Source organism: Acipenser ruthenus, chromosome 6 (assembly GCF_902713425.1).
Source record: "Acipenser ruthenus chromosome 6, fAciRut3.2 maternal haplotype, whole genome shotgun sequence".
NCBI classification, from domain to species: Eukaryota; Metazoa; Chordata; class Actinopteri; order Acipenseriformes; family Acipenseridae; genus Acipenser; species Acipenser ruthenus.
The window spans coordinates 76,205,522-76,230,714 of record NC_081194.1 but is presented as its reverse complement, the minus strand read 5'-3'; the positions used below and the strand labels follow the sequence as shown (position 1 = coordinate 76,230,714).

The 25,193-nt window shown below is 38.8% G+C and overlaps 1 protein-coding gene across 2 annotated transcripts in view; it reads left to right on the top strand.

The window, feature by feature from the left end:
* LOC117411319 (consortin-like) overlaps positions 1-23,019 on the top strand; it is a 35,119-nt gene extending 12,100 nt beyond the window's left edge. For both annotated transcript variants that reach the window (XM_059025825.1, XM_059025826.1), the window contains exons 4-12: positions 775-998; positions 3,276-3,306; positions 3,644-3,730; positions 4,813-4,927; positions 6,061-6,082; positions 6,172-6,271; positions 11,473-12,317; positions 19,598-19,736; positions 21,247-23,019. In XM_059025825.1, the coding sequence (XP_058881808.1) occupies positions 775-998; positions 3,276-3,306; positions 3,644-3,730; positions 4,813-4,927; positions 6,061-6,082; positions 6,172-6,271; positions 11,473-12,317; positions 19,598-19,736; positions 21,247-21,455 (1,772 nt within the window). In that variant the 3' untranslated portion in view covers positions 21,456-23,019. The remainder of the gene's footprint in view (positions 1-774; positions 999-3,275; positions 3,307-3,643; positions 3,731-4,812; positions 4,928-6,060; positions 6,083-6,171; positions 6,272-11,472; positions 12,318-19,597; positions 19,737-21,246) is intronic.
* Positions 23,020-25,193: the final 2,174 nt, after the last annotated feature.

The window sequence follows — 25,193 nt, the reverse complement described above, 5'->3', positions numbered from 1 at the left end:
GTCACCTATACCAGTGCATCAAGACTGTAGTATAAACTTTAGCTTACTGATAATATCATTGACTGTAGGGGATGTACTGTATGTGTTAGTACAGCAATTATGTCACTGCATTCATACCTCAACAGTCATGGTACATACAGTATTTTGGCAAAAATATCACGTCATTCTATCTTTACTTCTTTACACAGTATTTCCATAGATAATTAAAACAGCTCTGTAAAAAAAGAAAGATACACAGTTTACAGTAACAGTGCAACAGCATGGGCAAGTGTAAACAATATTATTTTACTGTATTGCTCTTTAGGGAACATATTGTACATTGGTTACAGTGCATAAGAATGATATTCTTTTGTGCACACATACAGTACAGGCCCAATTCAAAAGACCATATTTGATTCTTTTCATTGGTCGTAAAATGTTAAGACGATAACATGTGTGACTTGTTCTTCAATTGACTAATCCCTTATAGCTTCTCTGGAATGTGCTAACCTGAATGTTGCGCAATCATACTTGTAGGCACAGTGCAAGCCATGTGTGATTCCATCATGATCCAAGCATTCTCTCAGAATTATTTTGAAGCATGCTGTAGTGATACTACATGCTGTATGGCAGTAAATTACATTTGACAGGTATATTGGATATATTATGGCCTAGTAATGCCACTTTTAATTGTATTTCCAACGCACAATGATATGTTCTGCAGGAGTGGTTCCTAAAGGCCTTTCTTCTATGCAGAGTCCCAATGTCATCATTGCTGCTGTTTCGTGTTTGCAGGAGTGGTTCCTGAAGCCTGCACAGCAATGATGCTAGATGGCATCTCTAACGGTCCTCAGGGACCCAGTGAGGAGGAGGAGGAGGAGGAGGAGGATTTCCTGGAAGTCTCTACCAGCTGTCAACAGAAAATGGATAAAATGAGTCTCCTGCAGTCGCTGTTCTCTTCGCTCCAAGGTGGGATGGAACAGAGCGACTCCAGCGTGCTGCCACAGTGTCTCCACCAGGTACTGTAAAGTGACTGAAGAAGGCATGTTTTTATGGATTGAGGCCTCCGCTAGTAAAACAAATGTCTGTAATTCTGAGCAGAATGGCTTAAAACACTGTACTATATGAACACATATATACTCTCAAACTAGCATAAATAGAATTTCCTTTCCTCCTCTGACTCGCTTTTTTAAAAATACATTACAAAACAGACCAAGAATGACCTCCTATAGTACAGAATAAAGGTAAATGGTTTCAGTTGACTCCAAAGTGTTTGCTGTCTGCAGCCCCAGGTGTAGAAGGTGTATTGTTGCAAATAACCATAAGTAGTCAAGAATAAAAAAAATGTAACTTCCCACAGAGTTTTGTCTTTAATTAGCTGTGTTAGGGTTGTTATTTTGGGGGGTTTCTGTTTGGCAGTCATGTGAGAACAATGACCTGTACATATAATCTCTGTGCTGGTGTTTTTACCACATGTCTGCCTCTTTTTCAGAAATGGCAGATTACAAGAAAAGTGTTTGATTGCCATATATATGTTTCTGTAAAGTTGTATTTATTACACAGGCATGAAATTGACCTGTTTGTGAACACACCGCTGTTGTAAAGATGTATTTATTACACAGGCATGAAATTGAGCAACACACATGCACAGGGGTTGAACAACAAATTAATGTATATCTGCAAGGTGTTTCTGTAATGCTGGAGAGGTACAGGAACATTTCTCAGAATGTACCACCTCTAATTCCCTCGGAGAAAGTTGGGGAGATAATTTACATAAAGTCATAAAAATGTAGCCTGTAACTTGATTTACAAGATTGCTTTATTATAGTACTAGCATTTTAACATTGTTTTTTTAACCTTGCAGTGGACCAAAGAAATCCAGCTCTGCAGACTGTATTCAGACTAATAACCTCTTGATTTTCATGGGGGTTGGTTGAGCCTCTTCTCCAGTGAATTAATTCCGTTTTTTTAACCCATAATGACTGCATGCCCTCCATCTATTGGGTTACAAAAAGCAATAAAGGCCTTTTTTCTCAATTTTATTTGGTGGTCTCAACTAAACCCTCATTTAAATATTCTCTTCAGTTTTGAACAGATTATGCATATCCCTGGCAATGCCTTTTCCAGTTTTACATATAAAGAGTCGCTTCTCAATAGTGGTGCAACTTGGTTAGGACAAAGCAATGTGACTTCCTACTGTATATCTGAAGTTACAGGTGATAAAGACCTGCAATTCAGTGTGCGTTGTTTTCTCTGTGCCTCCAAAGATTGCACACTGCTGTGCTGATGAATGCCCCAGATCTGTTCTGTTGGGAGTCATTTCCACGTGATACGTTTCTGGGGGAAATGATTACATCAGCAAGATAATGCATCGGTCTGAGTTTTGCAATCTTCTAATGGTAAAGGGTGGAAAGTGAAATAGTCTTGATTTATTTTTGGGAGAGCTGGGATTGGGTTGGGATTGGGCTTCATGTTACTCCATCATGACCCACTTGTAATAGAAGTTTAGCTTTTTTCTTTGTGATATTTTTACATACACCTCTTCTTATTTGTGTGTTTTGTTTATTGAAATATATTATCCAGTATTTTCATGGTAGCCCTGTCAACACACAGCGGTTCCATTAGAGTTCCACAGCAGTGACAGCTAAGAAAAAAAATAAAGAAAATACCATGTTTTGTTTTTGGTTTCCATTTATGTTTTTGTAATGCTAATGTGTACCACATCCACCGAGCTTTTAAGAGGCACTCCAGGAATAATGCAAGAATAGAAATCTGTTTCTTCAAAGAGACCCTATTGTGTGTGCAGCCTCATCAATGGCCCTCTTCTGGGCTGCGGGAGCTTGGCCCTGGCACTTAGGATTTTCGGAAATGTATTGTTATTGCTATTGGCAACAATGCAGCAAAGCGAGGGCCATTGGGTTCAGACTCCCCCTGTAATAGAGATGCTACAGCTGATTTCTGGACAGTTCTACTGCTTGTCACAAGAATGGAAACTGCTCTGCTTCTTCTGCAAAGGTGGTAGCCATTGGTGGAGAAACTTACCAGATACGTGTAATAGTATTATATTTGTATGTGTATATATGTAGAATGGGTTTTGTGATTGCATGTTTTAAAACAGTTCTTCTATTTAAAATGCTGTTTGTAGTTTTATTTTTTCTTTGATTGGCAAGCGATATTGTCTAAGCATGCCATATGTCATGTATAGTTCTTGCTAGAGCTTATTTAGGCAATAATGTATTTTCAGGGCAGTAAAATTATTTAAAACTGATATAGAGGCCAATACATTTTTTTTCCAGATAGCTGAGACCTACTTCCAAGAACATGATTGTATCCTTACTTTGTTTGGAAAAAAAATTGAACCATTTCACATTTTTCCAGCTGCTGTTTTGTGTTTGAAACTAGCAGGGCCAAAGCTTGTATTCTTCATTAAATATATGTGTTTCAAATTTTGACTTAAAAGCACCATGAGGCAAGCATTTGTTTATGCAGTCTTCCAGTAAGCTGGTTTCAGTGAACATCCTGTGTGTGGTCTGTATAGCAGAACATTGCTGAGCATTGTGTACCTTTCACTAATGCTCTGCTGTGTCGTCCCAACCTTGCCCTGGCCTGCTGTATGAAGCGAAACACCCGGCTTTCCATTAGTTTTCTTTAACAACCCCTGCAGATGAAAAAGCTGTCCAGTTCATCCAGCTGGAAAGACTGTACCACGAGCAGCTGCTGTCCAACTTGTCAGCCATTCAGAAGCAGTGGGGTATGTACCATAGAGGCAGCTGCCATGTTTCATCCATGTGTCATGTACAGCTATCCGAGTAATGAGTTTTCTGCTTTTGTCACAAATGGACTGTTCTATGAAAATCTAATGATTTGTTGCATTGAATAAGTAATCTACTGTATATCAGAGTACTGGCAAACCCAAGACTTTGTGATGATCAAACATCTGTGCACGTTTAAAGATATGTATATGGCATCTTACAGAATCACATTTTGTTTATTTAAAGATTGACTAGTATATACATTTAACGATATTAGAACTCGCTGATCATATTATGGTAATTTATGGACATTTGAAATGTACTGGTTCATTTTCCTGAGGCTTATGTAAAACCGAATGATAACAAACTACTTGCCCACCTGAAGTCTTAATATATGAGGTGAATCCTTTATCCTGAGAACTATTTATTCTCTCAAGTGCTTTCTATTACAGAGCTCTGCACAGTTTAAAAAAACTAAATGAATAAATACTGTATACAAAATAATAATCAACACATCCCAGCATTATTGTTGCAATGAAATAAATGCTGGAAGTATTTTTCATGGCCTATTTTTGTAGGAGCCAACTATTTAAGTTAAATACAGACTGAATACATGTTTTTCCACAAAAGCTGTGGATTCACAAACCAGAGCCCTGGATGATTTACTATTCCATTATAATGTGAGGACATCCTTTTTCTTAGCAGAGTGGCATTTACACTATCGGTAATTTCCATGAAATGGTATACCAGGATTAAGATTTGTAGTAGAAAGGAGAAATCGTTTGAAATCTTGACAGACTTTCCTCCGCATGGTGGCGCATATGCTGTAAGCTTGACCGCACTGTAATGGTCTGGCAGCCCAGTTGTTGAATACAGGGCTGTCAATGACTGTCGATGGATCAGCTTACAGAAAAACAGATACAAAGCAATCCCTCTGATGGCACAGATGAGCAGTGGGTTTTTTATTTATTTATTTATTTATTTATGTATGTATGTATTTATTTATTTATTTATTTATTTTTGTAGTTGGCTTTCAAACAACCTGATCTATGTCTTTTAACGTCCCCTCTGGCGGTTTTAGAATCAAGAAGGAAAGTAGCCCAATCTCAGGAGACCAAGCCCTTCAGAAACACTCTGAACACTCTGGAAGCTCAGGAGCTGGCAACGCTGACGAAGCTCTGCAAGACACACCAACAGTAAGAGGGAATCCTTTAGAACCGTGAGGTCTATGGGAGAACATGCCTTCTCCAGGGACCACAGATTCCCCTTAACTTGCACCCCCCCATGCTTATCCCCCATGAGTGCTGCACATCAAAGGAAACTAGCACTGTATTTAGTGGAGGCGCTTGTAATACATTAATTCATACTTAAAAGTGTAATTGTAGGCCCATTTCCAATCGTCACTGCCCTGTTAAGCTCTCACCCTTTTCACACGGGGCTCTAGATCTGGTAGTCGTGTACTCCTTTCCCTCAAGCCTGACCAGCCTCTAGATCTGGTAGTCGTGTACTCCTATCCCTCAAGCCTGACCAGCCTCTATATCTGGTAGTTGTGTACTCCTGTCCCTCAAGCCAGACCAGCACTGCACTTTTGGGTGATTTTCAGATTTTCTTAATATTTAATTCAGTTTGGATGCAGGAAGGACATCTTTTTTACACGATCCACAAAGTGACCTACAGCTATGGCCAAAAAAGTGACCTACAGCTATGGCCAAAAATGTTGCATCACCCTGTAGAATTAACACATTTTGCATTATAAAGTTCCATTCATTACACTCGCTGCACTGGAGAATGCACACGCTCGCGCTCCATTCGTTACACTCGCTGCACTGGAGAATGCACACGCTCGCGCTCCATTCGTTACACTCGCTGCACTGGAGAATGCACACGCTCGCGCTCCATTCGTTACACTCGCTGCACTGGAGAATGCACACGCTCGCGCTCCGTTCGTTACACTCGCTGCACTGGAGAATGCACACGCTCGCGCTCAGTTCGTTACACTCGCTGCAGCAATGTGTGTGTTCGGTCGCCATCAGGAGCTTCCACATCAACCAGACCTGAGTGCAATCAGCAGATTCTGATTGTTGCAGGTTATGATGGTTCAAGCATATGCTTCGTTGCTGTGCTTTGAGCAATTTGAGACTAGAGATAGAGTTTCAACACGGGGAAAAGTGCGTAGCTAAAATTAGAATGCGGACAGACTACAGCCTTAATCTCTCTTTCCTTTTTGCACAATTTGTAAGGGGAAATAGATATATAATAAATAATCAAATTAGTATATAGTATTTGCAGTCACCCAAATTTACTAATTTCTTTTTTTTTTGTTCCACAGGCCCACTCTTACTGCTGAAAAGGTAAGGAAGTGCTACATTTCAAGCCAGCTCATGCTTATTTTTACTCCTTGTTCTGGAGGTAAGCCGAATGTCCTATAATTTCTTTTCAGCCTGTTGCAGCTGAGAATACATTGAAAAACAGCCTTATTGCATTGAAGAAACCTGGAGAGCAAAGGAATCCTGACCCTAAAGCAACTACATGCAGTTCAGGTACATCTGTGTGTTGTGCTGAGAGGGAAGTATTGTGATTTTGTCTGTATGTATTTAAACCTGACAGTTGTTGATTCTCATTGTGCTAGTTTATGTCCCAGTGCGTTTCACTTGCAATCCTTCAGTTTAATAAAGCCAATAGGTTTGTCTACGTGACATAGTTTATTTTAGTTATACAGTTAATGTTATGGATGCCGCAGTGTGGAGTTGTGGTTAGGGCTCTGGACTCTTGACCGGAGGGTCGTGGGTTCAATCCCAGGTGGGGGACACTGCTGCTATACCCTTGAGCAAGGTACTTTACCTAGATTGCGCCAGTAAAAACCCAACTGTATAAATGGGTAATTGTATGTAAAAATAATGTGTTAAAAAATAATGTAATTGTATGTAAAAATAATGTGATATCTTGTAACAATTGTAAGTCGCCCTGGATAAGGGCATATGTTAAGAAATTAATAATAATAATAATAATAATAATATTATTATTATTATTATTATTATTATTATTATTATTATTATTATTATTATTAATAATAATAATAATAATAATAATAATAATAACGATAGCATTACAGAGCCACTGGAAGCTTTTTTGGAGTCTGCTAGATGTTAGAGCTGTTAAGTGTCATAGCTGTGATTTTGGATGGGCCACCTGCATCCAGACTTTTTAGTATTATGTATGTGTACTGTACCAATGGTATAATTCATTGTAAAAAGCAGGAATCTTCTGAGAATATAGAATAAGAGAGAAATAACCCTTTTTTCCCTAGTTAAAGGAAATTAACGACCATTATTAACACACTGGGGATCAAAGATATATTTAAAACAAAGTGCAATTTTCAGTATTTTATAAGTTTGTTAAACGTTTTTAATAGGACGGTATTATAGACATTTTCACAAACAAGTGCCTAGTTAGCAAGGCTTCTCCGATACAAATAAATGGGACTCGCCATTCTAAGAACAAAGAACCAACCCAAAGGCCTCTCTACTAGTCCACACTTCTAGCTACTGCATAATGCATGACATGAAAGCATTGTGTGTCCAGGGTGCAGGAAAGCCACTGAGCTTTATTAACTTGGAGAACAGGGGAGTGTCTGTTACATTAGGTTCGTGCCATACTCTTTGTGTTTGTGCGGTTTCATGTTCACATACATGCATGATGCTGTATTCATTCCAGGACAGCCATCTGTCTGCACAGCGACTCACTAACATGGGGGTTCTCAGCTCAGTGTCAGACGGGTGGAATGCAGATGAGGGTTCTTGTTCTGTAACCTTGTGCTGCCCACTCATTTATTAAAGGGACATGCATACCCTATTATCCCTGGCCTACATTTAATATTGGAGTGTGGTAATAGTAAAATGCTAAACCACTGTAGCTATTATTTGTATTAAAAATGTAGATATGCAGGGTTGGTGGATGTCTTCTTGTTTTCAAAGTGGTCCTGTTCCGCTGCTGGTAGGTACAGGAGTGACACCTGTTTTATAACACATTATGGGCCTCATTCACTAAACAGCACCTTTACTGCATGCTTTGTACACCTGCTGTGTTCACTAACAAGTGGCAGGCAACGTAGTGTGTGGAGAAAAGCGTGCAGAAAAAGTAAAGCGTTCGAGTCATTTAAATATAACGAATAATGTTAATGTTTGGAAATGTATGCAAATCACACCACAAAATACCGTGAGGGAGGTATTTGATATGCAAACCATATTCACTTAAGGGCGCTAACTTTAAGCCTCAGCGTGTGTTAAAAGTGCCGCTTATTGAAACCAGGCTGTGTCACAGAACCAGCAGAAAAGCTGCACAGGAGAGCCAGAAGAAGAGTTAGGAAGAGAGTATTTCGGACCAGGCAGACGTTACTAGGGCTGTGTGAGGAAGAGGTAAAAACTACATACAGATTGATCACAGATCATACTAGCCTTATATGTAGGGCCCCAGAAAATTCACGATATCACGAATTTCACAGAAATCGTGTATTTGACCGTCTACCTTGAAAAATATGCATTTTATTTCCCTTCTAATATTTCACATTACTGTTCACCTCCCCTGTTCATTTCATACTTTTATCAAGTAGAAGCAGCGCTACAGTAGCTGTACACGGTTCGGTGTCAATGTCGTGCATTTGGTTACTAAATACCAGCTTCATGATTGGTGAATTCCTCATAGTGTACAATGACGTAACATACGAGTCAAAGGCAGGAAGTTTAAAATGGTTTAGATATTGTTGATGTATGAGTAACATTAAAAATTTAGACAGCTGACAATTAAAAAAAAAAAAAAGCTACATTAATTTTAACAGAAGATCGCGTTCAGAGCTACGAAAAGGGGATGTTGCATGCAGATGGTGGGATTCTGTTTTGCTCAACTTGTAATGTGTCTTTGAATCATTTAAGAAAAGGTGCTATTGAGAAGCATCTTGACAGCGCAATACACAAAAACAAGAAAATCAAACTTGAAGTTCAGGCTAAACAATTACCGAACAACCAGGTCACAATGACAGGCTATTTAAAAAAGAGCACAGAAACTAGAGGAGAAACACGTAATGTCAACACGTTTGAATTAGTGGAAGCTTTTGTGCAGCGAACATACCGATATAACGGCTGGTCATTGAAATTGTTGAGCCGTGCCTAACAGTGACACACTCAGAGGAGAGTATCCCCCTACAGTGTGTATGTAGCACACAATGAATTTTTAAATAGAAAAATGAACGATTCTGAGTTTGCGCATATGCGACGAGGACACTGATGATGAAGGCAACTGTGTTTTGTGCATTACTTTCATCCCACAGAGCTTTACAACTGCTAATTCTGAGGAACTTACTGCTTACTTAGTAGATACACTGCACCTTGACTCTAACCACACAAAAGGTTTTGTCATTTCACGTTTGCAGTTAACGTTTCTCTCGTGTTTAATATTTTGGGATTAGAGGCAGCAAAATAGTCTATGGGAATTACACGGTCATTGTAATTAACGTGTCAACATACGTTTTAAAGGTTTACAAACTCAAATGTTGCCGAATATGTGATTCAAGCGTGTTTTTAAAAAACCTATTTTGTCTGCTTGTTACTTTTTTGCAGCCAACACAGACTGTTTTTTGTTGATTTTTTTTTTTTTTTTTTTTTTAACAATTATTTTTATCCATTTTCCAATTTTTTCCCAGTTTTGAATGCCCAATTCAATCTGGCTCACCGCTGCAACCCCCGAACTGACTCGGGAGAGACGAGGGCGAGCCCTCGCGTCCTCCAAAATGAGTGCTGTCTGCCATCCGCTTTTTTTCACTCTGCAAGCCCGGCGTGCAGCCATATCCACAACTTACTGCATCGGCGGACCACACAGTTTTGCGTACAGGCCTGCCTGAATTGCGTACAGGCCGGCCTGCAGGTGCCCAGCCAGCCACAGGGGGGGTCACTGGTGTGCGGTGAGCCAAGGACTCCCCAGCCGACTTAACCTCTACCCTTCCCGGGCAACGCTTGGCCAATTGTGCGTCACCCCCTTGGAACTGCCGTCCACAGTCTGCAGTGGCATAGCTTGGTTTCGAACCGGCGATTGTAAAATGAATAAAAATAATTGTTAAAAAAAGATTACGAGGCAGGTGTATACGCAACACTTTCGGCTATGTTAGTATATTTTATGTAGTCACCATGTACTTGTGATATTTAAGTAGGCTATGCTTAAAATAGCTTTAAAATATTCAAAATAAACTGTACATGTCCAATAAATGAATGTACACAGAGTGCGAGTTGAGGTGCGGTCATAAACACAAGCAATCAAACGGTATCTGATGTTAAAAAAGCAACGTTTCGCCAAACACTTTTTGAAATGTAAATAGTGAACTTTTAATTGATTGAGTGCTTTGCTGACTTTTGATTAATATTACAAAATAAATCAGAGGGAGATGAAGTTGAACAAACAAATATTTATTTGATTTGCAGAGTTAAACATAAATGTTCCATTAACAATCACTTTAATACAGTGTGTGTGTAAACCTCATGCAGAATTCCGCGTGTTGAATTCTGCGTGCTGAATTCCGCACGTTGTGACAACTTGCAAATGAATCATTTAGCTTGCTTTATTTGTGCATATAATTCGCTAAGTGAATAGAGCGACTGCTATTTAGTGAATGAGGCCCTATGTACTGTAGTGATCTCAATCCTGTTCAATCAGACGCCATAATGTGAATCGTTGTATGTACAATACATGGCCGCCTTATAAACTCAGTATTATAATGTATGTTAATCTATTTCACAGTTTTGTAACTAAAAGTCTCATTTTAAGCATGAATTCAGTCAAATGATCGCTTTATTTCCCTGTTTAGGATGAAGTTCAAAATAACTTGCAGGCAGAGTAGCTTATTTGCATGTTATAGTGAATGAAACGATTTTTTTTGGTACGTTCATTTTTGCCACTTGACCATCTGTGTCTGGAAGTTTGATTGGATAGCTTGATTGTTGTTATTTTTATATTTGAGTGCAGTGGGTAATGTTTACATTTAAAAAAAAAAAATGCACTCATTAAATAATGAATCTACAGGTAGTGTACAAAAAAATGGAAACACCTGGGTAAATGAGGGACACCAAGTATATTGAAAGCAAGGACTTCCACACAGGTGTGGCTCATGCGTTAATTAAGCAAATAACATCCCAGCATGCTTAGGGTCATGTATAAAAATGCTGGACAGGCCTGGTTGCCTATAATTATGGCTAGCATGGCTGCAAGAGGAGACCTCAGTGACTTTGAAAGAGGGGTGATTGTTGGGGTGCGCTTGGCAGGAGCTTAAGTGACTTGCTAATGTTTCACGAGCAGCGGCGTCTAAGGTGATGTCGGCATGGAACTCCGAGGGAAAGACATCATTAGCGCATACTCTAGGATCGTGATATCCATGCATTAATTTGAAGTGCAAGGCAAAACAGGCGAGCAACTGCAGATCAATTGACTGCAAATTTCAACCTGGGGCGCGAGCAGCCAGTTTCATCAAAAACGGTCCACCGAGAACTGCACAGAGGGGGATGCCATAGTGGCCCAACACCCTATTAAGTGACTTTACATTGGTGTTTCCATTTTTTTGTTCACTACCTGTACTTGGTGGTATTATTAAATGAAGTGGAGACATGGGTAATAAAATAAATGAATCTCAGAGGACCTCAAGCCTGTTAAGTCTGTTGTGATGAATCTATACTAACTGTATCCTTGTTTCTTCCCTTTTCAGGTAGCGGACCTGACACAGAAACACTGAGGGAGGAAAAGGAAGGCAAACAGGTGGGCATGTCGGACGAAGGGTCTGTTCCTGGGAGCAGGAAAAGTGAGTTTGTGGGCAACCACCAGAGGGAGCCATTACGCAATATTAGTTCATTACAGGCCTCTGGCACACTTGGCCAGCCCTGCACTGACTCTTTGTTTACTAAGAGCACTGATGGGGAGGGCAGCTGTTTCCAGCCATCAGCAGAGGCAGAGGAGCTCCCTGAAGATATGCTGACAGATGCAGAAACCTCAGAGCAGCAGGGGGAGGGGGTGGGGGAGGAGCTGTCCAAGACAGCTCAAAAGAAGCCTGTCCCCAGGCAAGTCTGTCCAGAACAGCAAGCAGGCGGCGTACAATGTGACTCCTCTGCCAGTGGGGAGCAGGCTGGTGAAGGGAATCACCTGGCAGAAGAGGTAAAGGTGAAAGGCAAAGGTTTGTTGTCCTCGCCTCCTCCAGAAGAGGCAAGGGACAACTCTGAGAGTGCTGCAGCAGGGAATGAATCCCTCCAGTCAGAGCACATGAGTGAGCCGGGGGAGCTGGAAGGACAGGGAGGGGGTGAGAAGGAGGAGAAGGAGGAGCTGAGTCTGGAGGAAGGGGAAGCAGACTTGGAGAGCGAGGATGGCTTGAAGGCCACAGGGAGAGCAGAGGAGGTGGAGGAGACGAGATCTCCTGACAGGGATGTTGCCTCTTCCACGGGTGGATCTGTGGCTGAATCTGAGAGGGACACATCCCCCCTCGGCTCGCTGGATACGTGGGGTCTGGACGACAGCACGCCCTCCCTGGATGACCTTGCAAAGAGGATAGAGATTGAGGAGGTGAGTCAAATTCCTGGAATCCCTAGTGGCTAGTGCTCTCAAATGGGGCAAATCCTGTAGAAATGTGTCAACTTGCTTGAGATAAAATTCTGTTTATCACAGATTTTGGTAGGGCTTTGCAAACTTTTAAAATAAATACTGTCAATTGTGAATATTTACTCCCTATTTATACAATATATCTTAGAAAGTTACCTGTTTGACAACGTGGGCAATAATCCTTACACTATCAGTGCACTAGAGCGGACATTTTGAAAAGAGCTTTGAAACAGACAGTTATAAGTGTAAAAAACAAAGAGTTATAAGTGTAAAAAGTTGTTAAGATGTTAGTTAACAAGGAAAAGAAAAATTGCAGGTATGTTATTTAAACAGTGTAGCAACATGTGGGGACGTGTAATTCTATATATTTCAGAACCCCCCTACTTACTCTTTTAAGGAAGTTTGCCTGTATGTTTATCTGTCTTGACCAGGGATCGTAGGAATCCGCTTGCTGAGGAAAAACTCAGAAAAACACATTGTCTATGCTGCCAGAGAATTTTTAGTTTTACACTTGGGGTGTGGCAAAAAGATGGAGTCAATGAGTTTGGCAATAGCCATCCAGATGACAAAAACTAACTTGAAATAAACTAATATGAATACAGTTTTTGGGGTTTTATTATTACTGCACAGACGTATTTGTAACAGGGAGACAACGTTGATGATGACAACTTGATTTTAGTCTTTTTTTAATTGTGGAATAACACTTTCTTTTTTTTATTGTGGAAAACTAGGATCCCTGGTCATGACACACTTACATTTATCTTATCCGAATGTGATGAAACTAGGATCCCTGGTCATGACACACTTACATTTATCTTATCCGAATGTGATGAAACTAGGATCCCTGGTCATGACACACTTACATTTATCTTATCCGAATGTGATGAAACTAGGATCCCTGGTCATGACACACTTACATTTATCTTATCCGAATGTGATGAAACTAGGATCCCTGGTCATGACACACTTACATTTATCTTATCCGAATGTGATGAAACTAGGATCCCTGGTCATGACACACTTACATTTATCTTATCCGAATGTGATGAAACTAGGATCCCTGGTCATGACACACTTACATTTATCTTATCCGAATGTGATGAAACTAAGAATAGGCCTAGATATTCTTTACCAGTTATTGACAGTTTTTGAATGAGGGATACGGGATATATGCATATATATGTCAGGCTTGCATTTTAAGTGCACATGTAGTACTATGGTCTTTTTATGTGATTCTGTTTGTACTTGGTCTTGATGGGCTGTGTATGTTATTGACTACTGACATTGTACTGGGCTCCTGGGCAATGAAGTTCATCCGATTCTGAAATGGTTCAGTGTTTCAGAATGACTTGGAGAGAAGTTACCAGCGCGTGAATAGAGGTTGAGAGGGAGGCTCCTCCATAATTAATATTTTATTGCCCTCCTGATACACTTGCATTTCCAGAGCTGCACTTTCTCTGCCAGGTGTTGTACATTTTATAAAGATTGTTTAGATGGTATTTTAAAAGCCTACAGCAATATACAAGGATTTATTTATTTATTTAAAACCCATTAATAACAATAGCATTTTTATATATAAAAAAAATTGAGATTTCAAATATTGTGGTCCGCAAAAAAGGTTGAACAGCAAAAAAGAGAAAAAAAACAACGGATGGTAAGCAGAAGGCCAAGGACGTGTATACAATCTTAAGAATAAATACATGCAGCTTGGAGTTATTGTGCTGTAGGCTTGTAAAACATTGTGTGGGTGTACATGAGTTTATCCTGGCATCTAAAGTATTAGGGATCGTAAGCCCCTTTCACACTGGCACTCCTACCCGGGTCCAGACCCAAGTTCTGGCTACCCGGGTCACAGTTGGCACTCGTTTTTTAAATGCCAAACATAGCAACGTCACACTTGAAAGAAACAACATAAACTGCATGCGTTAAGCATTGGGCCAATTCTGTTATTTAAGGGTTATATTTGTGATACATTGCTACGGTTGCTTGTAATGTTAAGGGAAATGTTTTCTAATTTCTATTTTTTTAATTATTTCCAATTTTAAAAACAAAAAAAGTCTAGTAATATATAACACTAGGTTTGAAAATTGGTATGCTGGTAAAACTCCAGTAAAGTGTAATTAGTTTTTTCCTGGGGAAGCGCTGACACATAGGAATGCCTTGTATCAAGGGATTTTATAAAGAGTGAATTCCTTCTCAGTTTGTCAGTAAGATTTAAGTGCCCAATTCAATTAACTTGGAAAAATCATTTTGGGAATGTACTGTAGATTTGTAAAACAAACAGAGCAAATGTGTAGCAATATTTATTATCAACCGACTGGGGTGCAGAGCCTCAGCAAAAGATTGTATAGCTTCCAGCATGCTTTACACTTGTACGAAGAGTGAATGTAGATCATAGTAATCTACACAGTATTTCTAGCTCTTGTTTTGTAAAAGCATACTGGAATGTAATGATACTGTATAATACTTGAATATTGCTCCACATTCACTCTGTTAAAACAGATGATTCCCACAAGCACGTTTTGGCAGAGATCTAGTTAATTTAATTGCAGTCTTGACTTGGGCCCCAGAATGTCATTGTTGCATCAGGGAGCAGTAGTGGTGTTGCAGTGTACAGTGAGGATGTTGCACAGTGCACCGTACTGCATAAATGAAAAATAAAATCCAGCCTGGCTCTTCCAGTAAATTCACGCCTTCTACTCATCACTACATCTGACATGAGATGATTGCTCTGTGGAGCAGGCTGAGATCACTGTGAGACCACCCAGCTGTGTCCCTGTCTCATAGATCATCTTGGGTCAAGGCCTCAGGGATGTAGTAAGTCCCAGGACAGATGTCTTCTTTCTACTGTTCAATCAAGGTTTTCACTCGGTAAGCTCATCAAAACGTGCCTGTTTCTTTAAAATAAGGCCCCACTGTTTTGCTATTTTTATGTAAAATAAATAAGAGGAGAAAACTTTCCTTATTTCTCTTAAGGGGGATATGGTTTTTATTTAACCTATAAAAGAAATTCAAAAATTTAAATTACACTGTCTAACTAAATATGCAGTGAAACCAGTAGACACTGTTGGATTTATTTTCCAAGAAAATGGGAGGAACGTTGAATAAGCAGCTATCTGCCATTTTCATCCCTTTTGGTGACTCAATGTAAAATATATTGCACCTCGCTTTGCCCCTCATTTTAGAGTATTTTATAACTAGACTGGCATGCTATATCTGGTTTCCAGTCTTACAGCCTGATCGGGTGAATATTGAAGTGGCTAAGTTGGGATTTTAACCCATTGTCTTCTGGCTGCAGAGAAATGGCTCTAGCAAGATGTTATATGTAGTCTATGTCTACTGTAGATCTATATTTGCCCACTTACAAAAGATCTCCTTGGTTTATTTTGTATTATTATATTTCAGATTCTATTGTCTTCATTCATTCCACACAAAACGTTGCCTGTAAGCTGCCAAGCACACTCATTTTCGCTGTGACATCTTTCTTTACACGCGCTTTCCCTTTGTAACAAAGCTGGCTCTGCAGGGATTTTAAACAGCACTATAAATGTGTGAGACATCATGCTTTGCTGTGCCTGTGCTTTGAGATTTTCATTTATTTAGATGTTATCTTTTCTAACCCCATTTAAGAGACGGCTGTATAAAAGGGGGGTTAGGAGCACCCAGTCTAGTTGTAATGCTTTATTTTAGGCCGTGCCGTATGCGATTTTTAATTATTTACAGTAATGCTTAGATTGTATGTAGATTGCCTAGATTAACATACCATTACTCCTCCTACTGTAAACTGAATCTGCTGTTTTTCTTTTCTTTTTCTTTTTTTTACTGGATAGATTTCTGAAAGGGTTATTAACCAAAGCATGTGACTGATGGTTATCTGAGGGTTATCTTCGGTTCAGATAACGAAGACGTGGAGTTGGCTGGTTTCAGATCAGATGATAAAGACTCTGTATTCTGATTGATTACGCTTTCCCGTTACACTACAATCCATATTTTGGAATGTTGTTTTTTTTTTTTTTTTTTTAATTTTTGTTCTTTTGTTTTAATTTTAGACACTGCAAGAGCTTGCAACTCGGGCACCATTTTTTTGTATTGAACATTTTAATGCTATAGTGTTACTTTGGATGCTAATTTATTATTTTCACACTGGATTGCAATTTCTTACTTGCAGAGATTGTGTAGCCCTTTTATTTTTAGAGGACCGAAAATTTCACGTGTTTATATATTTTTTTTAAATGTAGCGACTTTTATTTTAGCGTTTTTCACCTACAAATGTGGATTTTCATGATGTTATTATTATTTGTTTATTTAGCAGACGCCTTTATCCAAGGCGACTTACAGAGACTAGGGTGTGTGAACTATGCATCAGCTGCAGAGTCACTTACAATTACGTCTCACCCGAAAGACGGAGCACAAGGAGGTTAAGTGACTTGCTCAGGATCACACAATGAGTCAGTGGCTGAGGTGGGATTTGAACTGGGGACCTCCTGCTTATAAGGCTGTTTCTTTAACCACTGGACCACACAGCCTCCTATGCTTTTGCACTGGACACTGGAGCTTTAAAGTTAAATTTTTGTTTTGTGAAAAGATTTGAAATGACAAAACAGGGGACATACTGCAGCAGCTCTGAATTGTATTTCACCCGCCAATAAATATGTTAGCTGTACTTCTTGATTCTTTAGCGTGACTGTGTTCTGCGCTCTACCTTTGAATTTTAAGCATGCCTACAATTAAGCATGCCTAATTGTAAACTTAATCTATCTACCTAATGTTAAAAATACTCCCTCTGCAATAATGCCTGTAATTTCGCCCCTGCCTGAGTCAAAGCCCCCCACCCACACTTTTGTCTTAACGGCAATTTTACGCCCTCTGGGCGTTGACTCGTCAGAATCCGGTAATTTTATAAAGGTTATCAATGTTGCATTCAAAACATTTTTCACTTTCACAAAAGGTGTTTGTTTTTTAATATGAGTATTTCGAGATGAGAACTGCATTGAGGTTTGGTGTAGTTAGGGTATGGTGCCCACGATACAGTTGTCAAATCGTAGGTGTGCACTGTATGTGCAATATATCCACAAAGATGGATTTGCGCAAGTTGGTTTCTTGTTTGATTTATTTTATCCCAATAAATATTTCTTTCAACAATGCCCTTTCTTTTTTATATACAAGGTTATTGATGACAAGCCTAATGATACAACTATTGTAATAAACACTAATACAAAAATACAGTAATCAATCAATCAATCAATCAATATTTATTTTATATAGCACCTTTCATAGTGGACCACCATCACAAAGCACTTTAGACATAAATAGTTGCACACACTGTTACTAATGTTGGTTTGGTCCTACTACGCCCTCTTTCAATGATTTAAAAGACAGCTATATTTAGATACTCCACTGCTTAGATCAGTTGAATATATCCACTTGTGTTGTAACATTTCGTGCATGTCTAAGTGCTGCAGTGCAACAGTAGTTTTTCTTATCTCTGTTACAGCTCCCTTCATTGTGAATCTCACTGAAAGGTAGTGAGTTTGGGAATGTATTAACAGAATGGAAAATCAAACACACTGCAGTCATCTGCAGTTTAAGAGGGAGTACAGTAATGGCTCTTAAGGGCCTTTTTAGTAGAGAACAACTCCTAATTTTCTTCTTAGGCAGCATATCATGTGACATTTAAGTAGCCTTATTGGCACTAACTGAATATTAGGTGATATCTGAGTGTAAAAAATAGCATCACTTAAACTTAAAAGCCCTTTGAATTATTGATTGGTTTTCCAATCATTCTTGAGATTTATGAACATGACCCTGTACTTTCTTACAGAAATAAAAACAAAAAGGGGGAGATCGGGGGGCTGTAATGTTTTCTTTAGCTTGTTGGTGGCCTGAGAGGTTTATATCCTCAGTAATCAGTAAATATACTGTAACTCTTTTTATTTATTTTATTTAAGTATTTATAACATTTCTGACATGTCATAAGATGCATTGCACCCAGATTTAGCTATGAGCTCATTTTCATTGGCAGTCCCTGGACAAACACAAAAACAGGAAATAATAAACAAAGTAACATTTACAGAAGGGAATACGATCGAGCATCAGATAATTGTATAAGAAGGACAAATAAATTAGAAAAAGAAAAATAAGGGTACGACGCGAGAGATATGCAGTTAGAAATTGCATTTGATTTCTCTGCAGTGAGAATCTGTGATACGTAAACAGCTATGGGCTTCTTAAAGAGAAGTAGGATTAAAAATAAACATCCTTGTTGTATTAAAGACTTGTGATTAGTTACTAGGCATGTAATAACCTTGTGTATTTGTAAGACAACTAGTTAAAACTTGTCAATGCAGCAAGTTCTTATTGAATCTTTACTGCACAATCCAATTGAAACAATCGGAAATTACTTTACCAGACCCTCATAGCATATCCCTCAATTAATGTATATATTACTTGTACATATATCTATACATATTATTTTGTCTTGTGTACAATAGAATAGATCACAAAAATGGGTGCATGACAGGTTCTGTTTTTCTTCTGAGAATTTTAACTTAATTGTTTTAGAATTAAACTTAATTGTTTCTCCGCTTTTCTTCCAACTTAAATTATTCATACTTCATAAGTCAACTTGACCCTGTCCATTATGGCTCACAGCAATGTTGTAGTTCTCAATCACAATGTGTTGATGTTTTGCAGTCCTATTCCACACCTAGTGTTCACTTATATAAGAGACAAGTGGACAACCATTTAAAATATGACTTGTCAGTGCAAAGAAACACACACACACACACACACACACACACATTTCATCTGGCACAGATGAATGCTGTATGTTTGCCTTGTATATTAGTACATTTTTAATCTAAGTACAGATCAATGGCGAGCTTCTGTTCAGTGTCAGTTAATTAAACTCTGTTGTTACACTGTTTCCAGGGCAAATTAAGCCCTAGCAAAGCTTAAGTGAGCATCTGAAGTGTGGAAAGCAGTCTGGAACCCGTGACTTGGGGAATGTGCTGTGGCTAAACATTGTCATCAGGAGCACTGGTCCTGTTGGTCGTGTTTTGATTTTGCCACTCCAAAATGCTTCCACAAATTAAAATGAGTCATGTTTTATCAAAAAGCAATGCCGTAAAAAAAGTGCTACTTTTTTGTTTTTATACAGTTTTTTTTTTACTCGGTACTGTATATTGAAGCTGGGTGTGTAGACTGCAGTTTGTCGACTCGCAGATTCCCCCTCCTGTCCACAGATAACCCCGGCAGAGGGCCTGGTGTCCATCCTGAAGAGGAGAGGCTCAGTTGACGCAGCAGAAATACCTCCAGTGAAGGTGAAAGGAGGGGCGAAACGGAGAGTTCGATTTCAGGAGACGGACGACATGCTCGACCAGGGTAAGGGACAATCCCTTTTCTGTTAAATGTGCTGGAAGTTCTGCTTTTACTTTCCTGTACTGTGTTTTACACACATTTTAACCTGCTAATGAGTACTTTCATAATAGAGTATAAAGGACAATAAACCTCAGTACAGGCAGAATTTGTACAGTCTTATTTTTCAATATTGCACCTGTATACATGTTCAGTAAATGTCTATGACCACTTTTACAGTTATTTTCTGTAAAGTTAGTTATACCCGGCTGGGATAAGCCACAGCTGGATTTTACAGTACCATAGAATCCACCTGGATTGCATCAGCTAATTATATTTAACCATGGATAGGTGGTTAATGCAATCTAGGCTGAAAGGGCTGTTTAAAAAATCCAGCTTTTGCTTGTCTTGGCAGGGTATAGGTTGATCAAATCAACCCTTTTGTTATAAGAGTTGAACGTGTGTTTTTTTTAAAATTTAGATTAATAATGGAAATGGTATTCCATATTGTATATATTTTTTTATTGTGAATATTGTCAATATTAAACATTACATTTGGATAACAGAGATTTTATGGTATTCGTTGGATTACAAAGCCTTTTGTCCTGATTCTCAGCATCCCAATCCTGACCACTGCACCATAATTGGATTAGTCTGTAAACAACCTGTCAAAATCCAACATGTAATTAATAAGAAAATAAACGGTTTGAGGTCACCGCCCATTTAAGGCATTACTCCTCCTGTTCTCAGACTTGCACCACTTTCACACACAAATGCTGCTACTGAGCCGTCTCAGAGACGTTTCATAAAATACCCATTCAAGCAGCACCTAATTGCGCAATCTATGCCAGTATAATACCGTCATAACCTTGTGAGTACAGCTTCCTAACCTGTCAGTCAAGTATATATATATATATATATATTTTGTATATTTTAATGAATGGGTGGGAAAACTATAGTATTCTGTAAACTTCCCTGTGCTCACTTTTTCCTCTCTATTAATTGTATATATGTGGAAAATTCAAATAAAAATATTTAAGTGGGAACGCATTATTGATATTATTTTCATTCAACCGTCTGATACCAACTGCAGTGTATTAAAAGTTGTAGGCAAATCACATTAACTGGATTTGTGCATGCTCTGTGCCACCAAACTCTACTGCACAGTTCAAAGTGCCGCATCTGTTTAGTAGCTGCCACTCCAAGAATGATAAAGTTAACAATTCCTTAACTTCTTCCGGTCTCCAATTACTACCTCGTTCTTGATCAGCCATTGTATTTGAAAGAAATGAAAGCGTGCAACACCAACGACAAAAAGACCCAACACATCCGGTATACAGTCATGTGGGATGTTGACTTTCAATCCTCGCCTACTATAGCTCCTCGCGAGGTGGTTCAGAGACGGCATGAAATATGATGGCTCTGTGACGGTATATGCAATTCACACAGACCAAAATGCCGGTTCTGAGCCGTCATAACTGGTCTGTGTGAAGGGGTATTAGTTCTCAGATTCATGCTCTTGTTTTTGCCTCTGCAGACGAAGTGGGAATGGACTCCTGCCTCCTGCTGGTTCTGCTGTGTGTTATGACGGTTTTCATCAGTGTGGGCGGCACTGCTTTGTACTGCACCTTTGGGGATGTACAGTCCAGCATTTGCACAGACTTTTCAAACAACATAGACTTCTACTTCACCCAGATGCAGCAGAGGATCCAGGAGCTCAAACGCTGGCTCTCCCCCAGCTCATAACAGAATGCATCTGCACACTCTTTCTTGTTCCTGCTCAATCTTTCTCTCATCTCCCTCCCTATTAAATCACAGAACAGTGATTGCATAGAAGGACCCAACATAAGGCATTACTTCAGCGCATTTAAACCTCAGCGTGGCTGAAATATGGTCGATGGTCCCTGTAAGTTTGAGCAAAGCATCAAGCTTCAACATGGTGGTGAAATACACAAAGCCAGTAGTAGAGGTGAGATGGATTTGAAAGACGATTCTTCAACACTTCCCTTTTCACAGTAGCTGTAAAGAGAAGCTGTTCTCCTGTCGCTCTATTTCCTGATTAGCCACAGACGTGCAAAGACATGAAGGGTGCTTGCTGAATAAGCAGCCTGTCCAAGAAGGATACGTCATACTGCCATGGGTGAAAGCTTTTAATGTATTGAAGAAGAAAAACATATATATATATAAATGTTTAAACAGAAGTCTTAACGTTTTAACAATACTGTAAAAAAAAAAAATGTAAAAAAAAAAAAAAGTAGAAAATGTATATTATTTTTAATATTGATCTTTTCAGGTTTTGTGTCCTGCTCAGACTGGGAAGGTAATGGTGTATGTGTTACCTCTGTTCTGAACTGATTAGCAGTTTTTAAGCAGCAGTGATTTGTAAGCTCTGTTTTACAAATGTAACTGAACTGGGATGGGTAAAAAGTTTATGTTTAAACACTGGGCATTGAAACTTGTCTGTCAGAGGGGCCCAGTAGCTAGTCAGATTCTAAATGCACAATCAGGTTTGTAGTATAGGATTTTATTCTAGTATTCTAAGTACTGTCGTTGCCTCCCTGATTGGTTACTGATTTCTGTTTTATTTGTTATTCTTTTATAATATTAATGCTTCTTTAGGTTATGCACTAACCTTGGTTTTTTTTCAGGTTTCACAACGTAAAAACTCTCACTTTAAAGAACCAAAACAGCCTTTCACTGCACATGCTGTTTCACAGTGAACAGAAACTGTCATCGAAATACAAAAGCAAAACGGTCACCATAACAGAATATGAACTGAAAAACTAGCTTTAGAAGCTCAATAGATTTTTTGTATGTGTCTCTGGCTGGATCAGTTGACATACATCTTCAAATTGTGTGGTTTGAACTATTTATTAAGTATAAAGAGCTTTACGGAAAAGATTTAAAAAAAAGAAAAAAATCAAAAAGGATACTTTTTCAATCAAAATTGTATTGAGGTGCATGTGTTCCTCTATTGTACTGTTTGAAATTGATGTGTAGTATCTGTACTTTTGGGTTCTCACCTTTTGTGTTAAATGTCCCACAAAAAAGAACATGATTTTTATTTCCGTTTGATATTACCAGACATTGCCTTGTCTAGAGTCCATACCACTAAAATATGTTAACTTGAATATAATGTGTTAGATGTCAACAGCATATCTATGATTTTATGTTGGTAACATTTAACTGTGTATATCATGTACCAATAACTCATGCATCACCACGTTTTAATAGCTGTCCAGATTTTTAAAAAATGTTGTGTTGTAATTGCTGAACAAGGAAACATAAATGAAATGATTTGGATGAAAAATGGTAGTGTTCTCTTTTCTCTTTTGTTTGTGTGTGTGTGTGTGTGTGTGTGTGTTTTCTAATACACACACACACACACACATATATATATATATATATATATATATATATATATATATATATATAATGCCTCTATAAGATGCAAGGTTAAAGCAGTTATATCTAATTTAAAAAGTCCATACCTATTGTGACCACTTTGTACTGTAGATCTCGCAGTTCAGGTATCGTAAGAAGCACGTATTATAGCAAAAATGTAGTGTGCGTCAGGCAAGATTTATTATTATTAATATTAATAATAATTAGTCATTTAGCAGACACACTTTTCCAAAGTGACTTACAGGGACTAGGTGAACAATGCATCAACAATTGCTGCTGCTGCAGAGTCACTTGCAATAGGACCTCGGTTTTACGTCTCATCCACAGGACTGACCACAAGGAGGTTAAGTGACTTACTCAGGGTCACACACAGTGAAACACAGAAGCCCTAGGTATATTTAATTAGGTATTTTTAAGATAAGAAAACCTTAACTGGGGAAAATCTACCACCTGAAACTGAATTACAAGAAAATCGAAATCAATATACAGTACATGTCAGTTTCAAAGCAGAATTCTGGAGCCCTTCTTGCATCACTGGATTCATGCCATGTACTTGTATAACTAAATGAACATTGTAATTATATACTTTAAATTACTTAGCTCTTTATGTGACCCTACAGCCAATTCTATATTGCAGCATTACTTTTAAGATGGCCCTGGTAATGGAACATCTGTTTCACATGGAACAGGCACTCTAATGTATCAGAGACTGTGAGTACTGTCTCTGTTTTATTTGCAGATTTAGAATTGGTATTTGGAGTGTACTGGCCTTCCTGTAACACAAACTCAAACCATGAACACATTTGCATGCAGCATGGATATTGTATTGTTTTGTTTTTTCAAGATTCAGTCAAAACCTATTACCAGTAAGGGTGCGGGCTCTTCAATTCCTTTACATACACTACTAGTTTCAGTGAAGATCATCTTGTTTATTATTGGTGACTGCAAAGTTCATGATGCATACCTCAGTTCCATGTGTTTTTATTGTTATGATCCAGTGGTCCAAGGGTTATTGCAATGTATTGTTTCTTTGCATAGCTTTTTCTGTAAAGTCTTACCCCCCCCCCCCACCACCCCAAAGTAGGGCAAGAGAACCTCACTAAATTATCTCTTAATGGAAGATCTGCAATAGCATGGTTTGTAAAAACACAGTCCTCGTTTAGTAATACTAGTTTGTGGTTCCTGAGAAGAGAGAGACAAGAGGGCTACTCTGAACAAGATTGCTGGCCTGTACAGTATGTCTCCATTCATGTAACTGTCATACAGAAACCATCATGGGCATGTGCGCCCCTTGATTCAGTTGAGGAAAATTAACGCTGTCCCATCCTGGGACAGAGACACTGACCCCCAATTTCAGGACAGTCCCATCCAAAGCGGGACAGATGGTCACCCTAAATGTACTTGAGAATATTGACAATGTGAATACCAAACAAGTAGGCTATAAATTATTAACATATATGCTCTTTCCGGGTGATTTGAGCTCAGCTGTGTCTTCTGGGTCAAGCTTCTTACTGGCTGCAAAGCATGACAGTCATTGGGGGAATCAGCTGATTGGTTACTGACAGGAGAAATGGTGAAATGACCATGAAAGTACAAGGCTATCACAAAACAAGACCTGACCTAGTGTACTACCAGATAGCATGTTTTAAAATGAAAGTACATGCATGTTAAAACATCTGTTTCAAAACTACACATTTGTCATGGGAAATGTATGGAATTACAATCCATTGGGTTCAGGCTAACTCCTATCTATTAGCATTATTTGAATATAAACCTGTTTCTGTGAGATTATCACAGCTTTGAACTCAGGGTGATAAAAGCAACTCTTGTAGAAAATCTTGCTCAGTTTGCAGAGCAGGTAAAAGGATTATGGAACTAGAGTGTAATCCAGCCTCTGCATGTCGTTTATTCAGTGCTGTATGTTAAACAAACCAGACCTGTGTAGTAAGCAACAGCCTGCATTGACAGTCAGAGACAGGGAGTCTATTACAATGAGGAGATGTGTGCTTGTATCGAATCTGTCTGTCCGACAGACTGTCACACTTTTAATATCCAGAGAACCTGTTATTCACGTGTGAT